Genomic DNA, 12,249 nt, shown 5'->3' on the forward strand with positions numbered 1-12,249 from the left:
AACATGAAAAGCAAAGGGAATCTTTCTGTATAGTGGAAATAATATCTGATCTTGGTTACCCCGGCCCTTTCTGTATAGTGGAAATAATATCTGATCTTATTTTTACTGTTAATTTTGCAACCCAAATAACCCTGATTTAGAGTTTCTTTGCTTAGTGTTGCAAAATGACCAAGCTGTATTGGTTTGCATCACCCTGATTTTTATGTTTCTGATGGAGAAGAGAATTATATTAAAAGTTTGCATCATATTTCTCACAAGCCAGAAAGTGCCTGGTTATGTCGTGCTCATTTTTTTTCCACAGTGACAGTTCAAACCCTTGCACAGGATCCCGTTACATAGACAGTCAAGCTGAGTGCGACTTGGTTAACAAAACAAATATCATTCTATAACCTTTGGACATGGATGTAAACGACACAACTCACATATGTTCGAAACAAAATTGGGAGTACATAACAGCAAAACCACTTCTAAGTTCGAAACAAAATTGGGAGTACATAACAGCAAAACCACTTCTAAGTTCTAACTTCTACAGCAGTGTCAGTCAGAAATGCATACAACAAAAAGAAGAAAAAAATGGATTTGTACGTATGTGCTGTATCACAAAACAGAAGCATCATCACAAGTATTTGTCTAATTCGCGTTGAAATATATTATCTACTGTTCTTCTATTCTTCGTTACGAACAAATGGACAGGGAGAACCTATCAGTAATACATATTCTTCAGTAGTTACCAGGAACCCTAGGGAAGGAGACTCATTAACGTTTTCTTCTTTTTTTTCTCCTTCTGTTTTCCATTATGTTTCTTCTTGACACCAAAAAAAAATACAAGAATAGGCGTGATTATGATGACCTTCACTATGTAGCATAACACCAAGGATCCTGAGAGATGGGATGAAGCAGGGTAGAAAAAGAGGTTGCAGACCTTCAGCTGTCTAAAGAACTGTTGGAACATGGTTTGTTCTTCACTTTAACGTAGCACCAAGAAACAGTTTGTACGACCTTTTCAGTCGCCTGAAACAAACGTCTTCCCAGCATAGTATCTCTTTTCGCTTTCTTCCTTTTTTGCATTACGTTTCTGCATATGAAGTTGAAAGTTGGTAAAGGTAATTGCTCAACAGAGATGAATCACTTTTATCGAAAGAGACAATATGACGATAGCAAGCTAACTTTCATTTCCCATCACTTTTGCAATAATTTATCCACGTCAAGGAGTCGGTGTAAAGTTCAACATACGTTACTGTAACTGGCAGAGTGTAGTTACAGAATCAAACTAAGATGTTCAAGAAAAAGATCTAGTATTAAAGTACCTTGTAAGCTTCAAGATTAGCAATTATCCTTTTCGCCACTGAGGTGGTGGTTATATTCTTAGGGCTATCAAGCGTGCAAAAAATCCCCATACTCCTTGGAGCTGAATAAGGATCGGGTGAATCCTACATAATTCATGATTGCCTTGTTAGATCTTTCTATTTGAATGCACTTTGAACTGAAGATCGAAAAAAACCTGTTTACACAATCATGCCCATTGATGTACACAATAACTTAAACTTACTTTAAGTAAAGGATTGCTCTCTGCTATGGTTCCATGAACAACCAAAGAGATGTTGAAAGTTGTTATCTGCTCGAGCAAAAGATATTTATCAGCACAGACAAAGGAAGGTCGGAATCTAAAGGACGCTAAACTTTTGTTTCAAGAAGAAGTACAAGACATGTATAGCCAGATGAACAAGAAAAGAAGATAGGTTTGTAAACCGCAAAGCTTATACAGCTACTAATTGCTATAAAGAATAAATACTTGGACAAATACACAACACACCAAATAAGCTCACGTACCATGTCCTTCGTTACTTCCCAGGGTGCCCCGATGATAACCTCATCAACATACCGGCATGCTAACACACTAAGACTACGCTCATGAAGATGCATAATGGGAAGGTTATTTCCTCTGTGCTCACTGCATTGAAGCTAGGAAACGTTAAAAACTCTAATCATACGTAACTGAAATATCGCAAGCCCTGTGAAGACCAGTGATCTCAGATGGAATTCTAGCACGAATTTACATATGAAGGGCGTTGCAAATAAAAAAATAAGTGTGAGAGAGAAAACAATACCTCACAGTTTGGTCAGTGTGGATGCCCACAAGCAGAAAATCTCCAAGCTTCCTCGCACTCCTAAGGATCTGAGCAGAGATAGAAAGAACCCCTAAGTACATTATTCCTATTTTATGCGTAACTCAAATGCATAAGTTCTGTAAGTTTAACAAATGGCAATGACGAAATGGCTTAGCAGCTTTCATGTATTTGCAGACAACTCCTGTCAGCATTGGATATCAAAATATATCCACCTTGTTAGTCGTTAGACCTTATATAGCTTTCCGTTACAGGCTCTTTAGTTAAGTAAGAAATTACTATCCTAAGAAGCAATATACTTTAGATTACCAACTAGACAGAGAAACTAAACATCAAAAATAAGATGTTCAACAAACCAATGACAGCTGTTCAGCAGCAACGAAACCAAATGAACCAAGCACCATGCATGACGACATAAAGTGAGCATACTTCTGCAAATTTTGGTTACAGTACCTCCACATGTCCGGCATGAAAGAGATCAAAAGCACCATCAATATATACCACACGAGCATTTGGTCCAGGTCCCTGAAGAAAAGAAAATGACCATGCGTTGGTAAATCTTCAGAATGTTATATAGTAATGTCTTCACGTTATATTCATTTTCTCACTGTCACCTAATCGGTTTGGAAGATCCAGTTTTACTCCCAAAAATCACTTCGAAGAATTGATGCAAAATTTACTTGATTAATCAAAAGAAAATAAAACTGAAATACCTTGCCATTTGAAAACTGAACAATCCGTCTAGAAGTAGGTAGAAATGATACTTGGGTTTTGCTACCAGTTTTTTCTTGAGCTTGCGTGGCATTCGTGGTTTGGAGGGGTTCAGGCACTGTTGCATTACTAACATTTTCAACAACTTGTGTATCTTTCATCGACGAAAGTATCCTTCCTAGATAATAACAAAAACTAAAGAAGATCAGCACAGGAGAACAGACATAACAAACCAGTACCCCAAAACTTGAGCACCGTAGAAAACTTAAAAATAATTTACTGTTAGATGGATAGGTAGAAATATAGTACCTACAATGTCTGTGCTCGAAACACCTTCAGTTCTTTTTATCTGCTTGTAACGACCCACTTTCTTCGCTAGAGCATAAGCATCAGTACCATCTGGGAGTAGACAAGGATCATCACCGTGAATAACGAAGTCAATCTGATGCTCATTGAATAAACGACTCATGAATTGCTCCGTAATTTCGTATGGAGCGTTGGCAATGACTTCATCTACCCATTTCAAGCCCTTAACAAGAACCAATCTATGAAAGAGTCCTCACATTAGATCACATTACTCAACATCTAGCATGCAAATTCATAGGATTCTCAAATTTATATTAAAGCAAGCCAAAAGATATTATACCTTTCTTCCATAGATAAAACAGGAGGACCTTTGTTTGCGATAATCTCTTCATCACTAACAACACCCACAACCAAAACATCACCCAAAGCTTTAGCTTGTCTCAACGCATTTGCATGACCATAATGCATAAGATCAAAACAACCATCCATATATACTCTGACAGGTTTCTTCACATATTTCTTCTTATGAAACAATCTCAAATCTGGCCAGTAAAATGGCAAATAATGCACACCAATTCCGCTGAAATAACTCGTGGACAACCCGAGAACAGCAGCTGTAAGCATTATACCTCCAAAAAAGTGTGGGTAATAATATACACCATCCCAGATCCAATTATGACTATCATACTCCATGGATCCCATTTTCTCCTTCACCCTGTAAAAACAACAACAAATCCATGGTCAACAAATGGTCAACGAGGGTCAATGCCAACCCCATCTCCAAACAAAATTGAATTCCCAAGTGGAAAAGAAAAAAAACCTAAAAGCAAACAGTAAGACAGGATTTCATTCCATCAAAACACTCAATCTGAAATCTAAAAGAGAAGTTTTTGCAAAACCCACGTTGCAGATACCCTTAATCCTTATACGCAATCACTAAAACATGAAATTAAAGAGAAATCAGAGGTAATGGAGAGAAACCCAGATTTAATTCAACAAGAAAAACATGAAAACATCATAAAGGTACCTCCTTTGAGAGGTTTTAAGAGTTTTTCTCAACAAAATTTAATAGAAGGAACAACAGGAAACAGGGGTTTTAATTGATTTCTGCTCACCTTTTTCAATATTGAAACTATCGAAAGCTGGATGAATGGGTGGATATATGTACGAAATTTGTCAGAAAGGATCTTACAATTTCTTGTTGTGAAGAAAACTTTCAGTTTTGATGAGAAGTTTCCTTCCTTTCTCACTCTTAAAAAAATTACTTTCTTTTTCAGAGAGAGAGGAGGACCTCCAAACTCCAACGGGAGCTCCCATATAATGGATTCTTTGTAATTTTATAATCCCGTAATTATCATATTTAATTTGATAGCAAATACTAACTTATTTAAATAAAAAAATAATTTTCTTATAATTTTTTAATACATTTTGGTTATGAACTGGCTTTTAGTATACAACAAATTTACACCGTCAAATGTGTTTTCACAACCATGTGATAGAGGGGTGGCAGGTTTTAGTCACAAGATTGTGTTTGTTTACTTGCTACTAGCTAGTTGCTTGTCAGGATAAAATAGGATGGAGAGGTTGCCCATATCGTGAGCCTGAAATCTTTTGCCTCTTCTGTTTGATCACTTGTTAATGTAATTTTACATTTCATCCACGAATACCAAATTTTCATGATTTTGAGTAGGGGAGCAAAATATGATCGATATTCCTTCGTAAGCTACGTTCGTTCATAATAAGAGGACTTGAGAATTTTTAAAGGATGGCAAATTGTATCTATTTGGTTTCAGAGATCTTAGACCCGTACCTAATAATTCTATCACTTGTGGTTCATTCTTGTTTATCAGTGACCATTTATTTAAGGTGAATGCTTGTCGGAAAATCAAGACAATATCAAGCATACTATCTTAAGTAGATTTTTCAAACCTATTTTTGTCGCGGCTAAGAAATTGTTGGGCTTGAAGTTTTTTTCGTAAAAAACGTGGAAAAAGTCTTAGTTGAGTCCACGGACGTTGGTATGTCAGATTTGTTGTCCAGAGCTTGGATGCCAAAACTCATACTTGAATCACGTGATAAAGTTGGACTTCCGATTATATTAGGTTGATGAGGTTATAGTGTTTTCCCAACTTTCGTGTAACCCATGGTCGGAAAACATGTGATGTCGTTAGTCATCACTGATTCACTATTGAACTTTTGAAAATAAAAAGATGTAACTTCTAGTAATTGCATAATTTCCGAAAACAAAAACTCTGAACTTTCAGAAATTAAACGTGCAAAATAAAACATATGATACTTTCATAATTAGGTCATCTGTTATCGTAAGTTAGTGAAATAAACATGTTTCACACTCTCGAAAACTGAGTCATCTAGTTGTCGGAAGTGAATTTTTTTTCCTCGCTGCCAAGATTTTAGAAATTGTATTACCTAGCTTTTGAAAGTTAGCTCCTTCTGGACAACTTTCAAATTCATTCGGAAGTCACTTTCTAAACCTGGTATGAGCTAGATTCAATAGTAAGATGAGTTAAAAAGAAAAATCAATTGTTAAACAGGTGAGGATGAACTTCATGCATGCCCCTTGCATAGTTTTCGAATGAAACTCTTTCACGAATATTTTGAAATTATCAATGTTCTAAGGAAAGGTGGTGTCTATGATGGACAAAGGAGGGATGAGATTTTCTCTAAGTTGGATGGATGAGATTGCGTCGCGGCCCACTCAAAGCAAACCATAACCTATAGGCCATCTTGCGACCAGTTGGGACCAGCCGCTCCAACAAAATTCTCAACACCGGAAAACCATGGTGTGTTAGGGTTTTGTTAACCGAGATATAATATGTATCGAGATAATTTGTAAGTCACGACTTACAATAATGTTTTTAACGAAATTGAAATCATTACTCTCGATTATCACTGATTTCTTCCTTAATATTAGAAGCATTATTCATCATCGTAGCCCTCTACTAAACATCAAAATAATGTATTAATCCATCTTGCTCACATCGAAAAGTAAGCTACTTCTTCCTAACTTTAACTCTATGGGTTTTGTTTTTGAAAAACCACTCATTTTTATCAATAGCCCAATGAGTTTTACTTTTAATTTTGGAATTTATAGCTAGATCACATCGAAAGGAACACCAATGACAAAATCAGCAACCGAAGGGGTAGGGCTGACCATAACAACTATCCAGAGAAAATTCCCAACGGAACTCCATCTGGGATTTTAAAGTATGGTTATATTTTTAATTTCCTCAATGAGATCATTTAGTTGATGTTAATATTATCAAGTATTAATAAACTGGTTTTAGCAAATTCCTCTTATCGATTATGACATTGATACTAAAGTAAGAATCTTTGTTCGTAATAATTTAATGTCACTACAGACAGACCAAGCAATAGCGTAATAACAAACATGATGCAAGATGGTTCCATTGATTTTGTGATCGATAGTTGAGATCGTCGAAGTAACTTGAGTTTACAAGGAATTTGGAAATATCGGGACGAATCAGTAGACAGTTTGAGGGTCACTTTAATTCCAATAAAACAGTGGGGAAGAAGATATATTTGGATTTATGAATGGATGATGGAATATTATGAAGGTTCAGAAGACATTGGGTTTTATCAGATTCTATTTTGCAGCAACAATTCAGCTTGAAGAATCATAGCAGGCTTTACACCACCAGGTTACTTACCTTAGCCTTAGCCAGTTAAACTTAAAGTTTCATTCAGTTTCAGTTAAAATAAAACTTCTGCCCGACATTGATGAAACTCTGAATGAGTTCATATAACTTTTGTTTTTTAAATAATTTTGAAATTTGGTAGTGATCTTATATTCTTATGCATGTGTTTAGAGTGTCGTTAAAAATAAACGTTTTAGGCGCCAACTTGAATCAAGGTGAATTATTCTTTACTCGGATCTTTGTATCATACAGAGTGTATGAAGTTCCAATAAGTGTTTCAGCTAGCTACAAAGAGGGAATCAAGGTTTCTTTAAACAAGTCTGAGTGGCATCTTTAAACTTTTGGGAAATTAAGTTTACGAAAGAAATTGGGAATCAAGAAGGAAGTGTTGATGGTGTTCGTTTGATTCAATTTTTGATCTCAAGGTTTCTTTGTTCATGATTTCATATTTTGAATTTTTGTCGTTACGGGATTCTCAGTTTGTCCAGTAGTTTTTCTGGTCATCCGAATTTGTAATCCTAAATATTATTTCATGTTCTTTTTTCGGTTTTACATCAACTCTTAACTTACCGAAGATGTTCACAGATGGTGCCATATCTATAGCCTGAAGTGAAGAAGATTATATTTGAGGCTTAATTCTAACAACTTGACATGCTATATCTATTGGGCCTAGGTTTGTTTTGTTGACTACATTTGTTGATTGACGTACTTATGCTAATTCTAACAACTTGACATGATTGATTGAAAGAAAATATCTCAATCCTAACGACTCATCCGTTACCGTAAATCATTCTCATTAAAACTCCTGCTCTTCCAGCATCACACCCAAAATATAATAAGGTAGCTACCAAAACTAATGAGAAAAAATCTTTGTTCATACCGTTTAAACGATATTGGTTTGTAATAAAAAGTTCTTATTATCTCCCTCTGTTTGACGTGTATTTCTTACGCTAACTTGGTGCATATGACGAGCTTCTATTGTATTTGATCTCATTATAACCTTGGCTTCCGGATGATGGGTTTGGTACATTGAGTTTGATGTGCCAAATTTTCACGGTAGATATTTGACGACATATTTGCATTCATATATTTGCACAGTAGGTGCGCCAAAAAATCTTATTGGTACGAATACATTGATTCGACATATTACAAAACGGTACATAAAGATCCGAGTAATACATTTAAACATATAGTCCACAATGCCTTTGTGTTGTTTGAACACAACTTCAAAATTAAAAAAAAACTAAACTTCTAAGCTTAACCCAACCTTAATCTAGCCATGTCGGAATCATAGTTCTGGACTAATCTTAAAAACTCCTAAAAAGTGGAAGAACTAAACTTCTTAGGTTGATCTAACCATAACACATATGGCGACACCTGCTAACCCTAACAGCCGATTATCTAAAAAACAGGTTGAGCCCCGCCGTAGACCTGGTGATACCTAGTATTATTATATATAGATTTTGTTAATTTGGTGGGATTCTCAAAAGAAACTAATTGCCAAAATATTAAAAATCTAACAATGTGCGCAAAACCAATAAAAATAATCGTTGTCAACACCTACATTTTGCTTATTCAAAGTCTTTCGCAAGTACACTTGCGTGTATATATAAAAGTTCAAAAAGAACATATAAGTTCATCTAAAATGCAGGCACGGCTAATGGCTTGCCATTACTTTTTTCTTTTTCTTTTCCTTTTTCTTTTTGATCGAGTCCATGCCAGGCCCTTACTTCAAACCCCACGTATATTAGTGGAACTAATTAGCGGCTATCAGCTAATTAGGAACTAAAGTGATTCTACTAAAGAAGTCTGATGTATTTAATATTATTATTCAGGAGAATGATGTTGTTTAGCACTAACCATATTTTTTGTTTGTTTACCAAAGGTAAGCATAAGTGTGAACTTTTCTTACATCTTCTCGAGTGATGATCAACAAGTTTTCAAACCTCTTTTCGGTACATATGGTTGCCTTTCACGTCTTCCATCTTCAACTCGTCATACACGTATGTCGTGTGGAATTTTAGTATGCATGCCTTATAGGGCAGGTCTTCCAATTGGTTTGAGATCATGAAGCAATATTTGTGTGAGCAGATACCTGCACTAGATTGCGTTCAGGTTCAGGATTTCAGTTTGCATTTGCACAATGTGCATGCTACTTAAGTACAGTGTGAAATGTGGATGGACGTACGGATCAGCTGCCTTTGTTATTTTTCTTCTTCTTTAGCTAACAAGTAGCGGTAGTCATGGCAGCTTCCAACACCACAAGATTGGTTCTTCACTTACTCATTTTCACTACTATGTTTTCTCTTCATCTAGGAAGTAGCCTCATGCCAGAATCCTCAGCTTCAGAGGCTGCAAGTGCGATTCTTGGAGATCGAAAGATAAAGATTGGTCCATGCATAAAGTGTTGGAGCGATCATGCTGGTGTGGCTAGGGATTGTTGGTGTTGTCAGGCTAATCCCTCCAGTCCCTTCAATGATGGATGTTGGACATTCAAGTCGGATTGCCTTGCTGAATGCAAAGGGAATTAATAGATCATTTAAATCAAACTATGACTAGAAGAGCCAAATTTATAAAGGGAATGGAGTTTAATTTTCGTTCAAATCTTGATTAGTTTATTTTTTTATTTTTTAGAGGCGACCCCGAAAGAATTAGGGGGGACACAAAAAGACAAAAAATGTCACCAAACGTAAAATGTAGCTATCTCTTATCTCCCGTTTTTTTAATGGCCAAACTACCCATTACAATCGGTAGATAACTTCACAATCGAGAAGTTAATCCACAATCGGGAGTCAATTTAGTTTGTATAACTTCCGAATATAAAGTATCCCCAAAATAAAATCCTCTATCTTTTGAATTTTGATTCTCCTATAATCGGTAGTAAAAAAATTTATCTTGACTCCCGATTAAAGTAGATTTTGGCTAAAATGCTATCATAATCGGTAGTGAATTTAGTTTATTTAACTCCCGAATATAGAGTAGCCCCAAAATAAGATTTTGCAACAATTCTCAATCTTTTGAATTTTGGTTGAGCCTATAATCGGGTAGTAAATGAAGGTATATATCCTGACTTCCGATTATACAGTGACTCTCTTTGCAAATATCCTACTATAATCGGCAGTCAAGGTAGTTCAAATAACTACTGAATACAGAGTTGCCCCAAAATGTGATTTTGCAAAAATCCTCAATTTTTTGAATTTTGGTTGAGCCTATAATCGGTAGTAAATGAAGTTATCCTGACTTCCGACTATACAGTAAATCTCTTTACCGAAATCCTACCATAATCGGTAGTCAAGATAGTTCATATAACTACCGAATATAGAGTTGCCCCAAAATGTGATTTTGCAAAAATCCTCAATTTTTTGAATTTTTGTTGAGCCCATAATCGATAGTAAATGAAGTTATCCTAACTTCCGATTATACAGTGACTCTCTTTGCAAATATCCTACCATAATCGGTAGTCAAGGTAGTTCATATAACTACCGAATATAGAGTTGCCCCAAAATATGATTTTGCAAAAAATTCAATTTTTTGAATTTTGGTTGAGCCTATAATCGGTAGTAAATGAAGTTATCCTGACTTCCGATTATACAGTAGATCTCTTTACCGAAATCCTACCATAATCGGTAGTCAAGATAGTTCATATAACTACCGAATATAGAGTTGCCCTAAATTGTGATTTTGCAAAAATCCTCAATTTTTTGAATTTTGATTGAGCCTATGATCGGTAGCAAATGAATTTATCGTTAACTTCCGATTAATAGTAGCCCCAAATACGCATTTAGCACAAATTTATATCAATCGGTAGTATCTTTGTGTTACTTAACTACCGATTTAATATTAACAATCGGACACAAAATAACTTCCGATTGCGGAAGGACATTAACGTATTCTTCTATCTTTTGGACATCCCTTAACCTTGGCTATGGATTGGGAATAAAAAAGTCGTCCCTGATTTTTTTGGGATCGCCCCTGAAAATGCCAGGTAAAATAGTGATACATTTCTTTCAGAAAATTCTTTATTAAAAATAAATAAATGTTAGAATGGTCTGGCATGGTATGGATAGACAAAGCATGCATACCATGCATTGTTAGCTCTCTTTTGAGCCTTTTCTTTTAATATAATTTTCTCTTCGGGGAAAAAAAAAGAAAAAAAGACCTCCATAACCTAACCTTGTAACCTTGAGCTTGTTCTCTTGTTTTTGAAACGCATTTACAATCTTCAATTCTATTTGTGAAAATTTTCATACATTGCTAGTAAAGCATACCAACTTGCAAAGAATACCCCATGTAAATTAATTGGTACTCATTAGCAACCATGTAAATTTAAGGTGTCCAAAAATGGTATTGCCCACTACTCTATAATCGTCTTGTTTTTGCGAAGTACCACTCAATTATTAGTGGTGAGCTGAGCTTTCCCTTTCTTTTGCCGACCGATTTTGGATGAAATACAAGAAGCGAAAGAATCCAGAGTCCTATTGAACACGTCTCGTATTACAATTGGGGATTGCATTCTATAAAATATCTACCGACACACATTTCCACGTCGGTTTTTTGTTGGACTCTGAATATTTCGCCTTTACGAGAAAAAGAGAGGATCTATTCGAAACACAAACTTTTTGTTCTCTAATGTTTAGGGTTGTTCATGGTCGGTTTTGATTCGGTTTCTAGCCAAACCAAAACCGAAATCAATATTATTGGTTTCTAAAAATCTAAACCAAACCAATCCATTAATCATTGATTCGGTTTTCAAATGGTTCCAGTTGGTTTCAGTTTGTCCCGGTGGTTTTTGATTAACCAATAATTATGTCAAACCAAAAAAAAAATACAAATTTACAGATAAAAAAATCGTAGTTGCCGACAGTATTAGTTTACACAAATTTACAGACAAAAAAAAACAAAAAATATCAAGAATAGTTAAAGATTACTCTAATTCTAGAGATCAAAAGAAGATATATAATATATCTTAATTTATTTATTGACAAATAAAAAAGAAGGAAGAAGGGAAGAAAAAAGTCGAGTAGCAGCGGGTGTAGTTGGGGGTGGAGAAGGGAGGCGACTGAGAGAAGGAGAAAGAGAAAGAGGGAGAGTATCATAATGAAATATTAGATTTAGGGTTTCTAGTTATCCTCTAAATCAATGGGTAGAATCTAATACTTGTAAATTAACGGTAGAAACTAAGTTTAAAAATTAATCGGTTTTTCAATGGTTTTTGGTTCGGTTTTAGAGATCAAACCAAACCAAAACCAACACTATCGGTTTTCCACTTTCTACACCGTAACCAATCCATTAGTAAATGGTTCGGACTGGTTTCTTCCTAATTGGTATTGTTTGGTCCGGTTCCAGCGAAAAACCGAAACCATGTTCAGCCCTAGTAATGCTCTCTACTTATCAGCAACTTATTATGTAGAGTCGGAGCAAGACTCCGA

At 35.4% G+C, this 12,249-nt stretch overlaps 1 protein-coding gene across 3 annotated transcripts; it reads right to left on the bottom strand.

The window, feature by feature from the left end:
• Positions 1 to 363: 363 nt before the first annotated feature.
• On the bottom strand, positions 364 to 4,865 carry LOC113299982 (ethanolamine-phosphate cytidylyltransferase-like). Of its 3 annotated transcripts, none has more exons than XM_026549111.1 (11): positions 4,259 to 4,865; positions 4,047 to 4,079; positions 3,484 to 3,858; positions 3,147 to 3,382; positions 2,840 to 3,015; positions 2,580 to 2,651; positions 2,109 to 2,176; positions 1,831 to 1,951; positions 1,550 to 1,615; positions 1,308 to 1,430; positions 364 to 1,075 (listed from the first exon to the last, which is right to left on the bottom strand). In XM_026549111.1, exons 3-11 carry the CDS (start codon positions 3,843 to 3,845, stop codon positions 1,004 to 1,006), a joined length of 1,296 nt encoding a protein of 431 aa, XP_026404896.1. In that variant the 5' UTR covers positions 3,846 to 3,858; positions 4,047 to 4,079; positions 4,259 to 4,865; the 3' UTR covers positions 364 to 1,003. The 3 variants fall into 3 exon arrangements, with proteins under 3 accessions (XP_026404896.1, XP_026404895.1, XP_026404894.1); XM_026549110.1 differs by having other exon boundaries at positions 3,964 to 4,079; XM_026549109.1 differs by lacking the exon at positions 4,047 to 4,079 and having other exon boundaries at positions 4,259 to 4,863.
• Between the last annotated feature and the right edge of the window lie 7,384 nt (positions 4,866 to 12,249).

Source organism: Papaver somniferum, chromosome 7, assembly GCF_003573695.1.
Source record: "Papaver somniferum cultivar HN1 chromosome 7, ASM357369v1, whole genome shotgun sequence".
Taxonomy (NCBI): Eukaryota; Viridiplantae; Streptophyta; class Magnoliopsida; order Ranunculales; family Papaveraceae; genus Papaver; species Papaver somniferum.

Excerpts from the sequence above, each read along its gene's own strand:
- LOC113299982 (XM_026549111.1), bottom strand. The coding sequence starts at position 3,845 with ATGGGATCCATGGAGTATGATAGTCATAATTGGATCTGGGATGGTGTA. Across the intron at positions 2,652-2,839 it reads TTCAGTTTTCAAATGGCAAG|GGACCTGGACCAAATGCTCG; the intron begins GTATTTCAGTTT and ends TCTTTTCTTCAG. Across the intron at positions 1,076-1,307 it reads CTAATCTTGAAGCTTACAAG|AAACGTAATGCAAAAAAGGA; the intron begins GTACTTTAATAC and ends CTTCATATGCAG.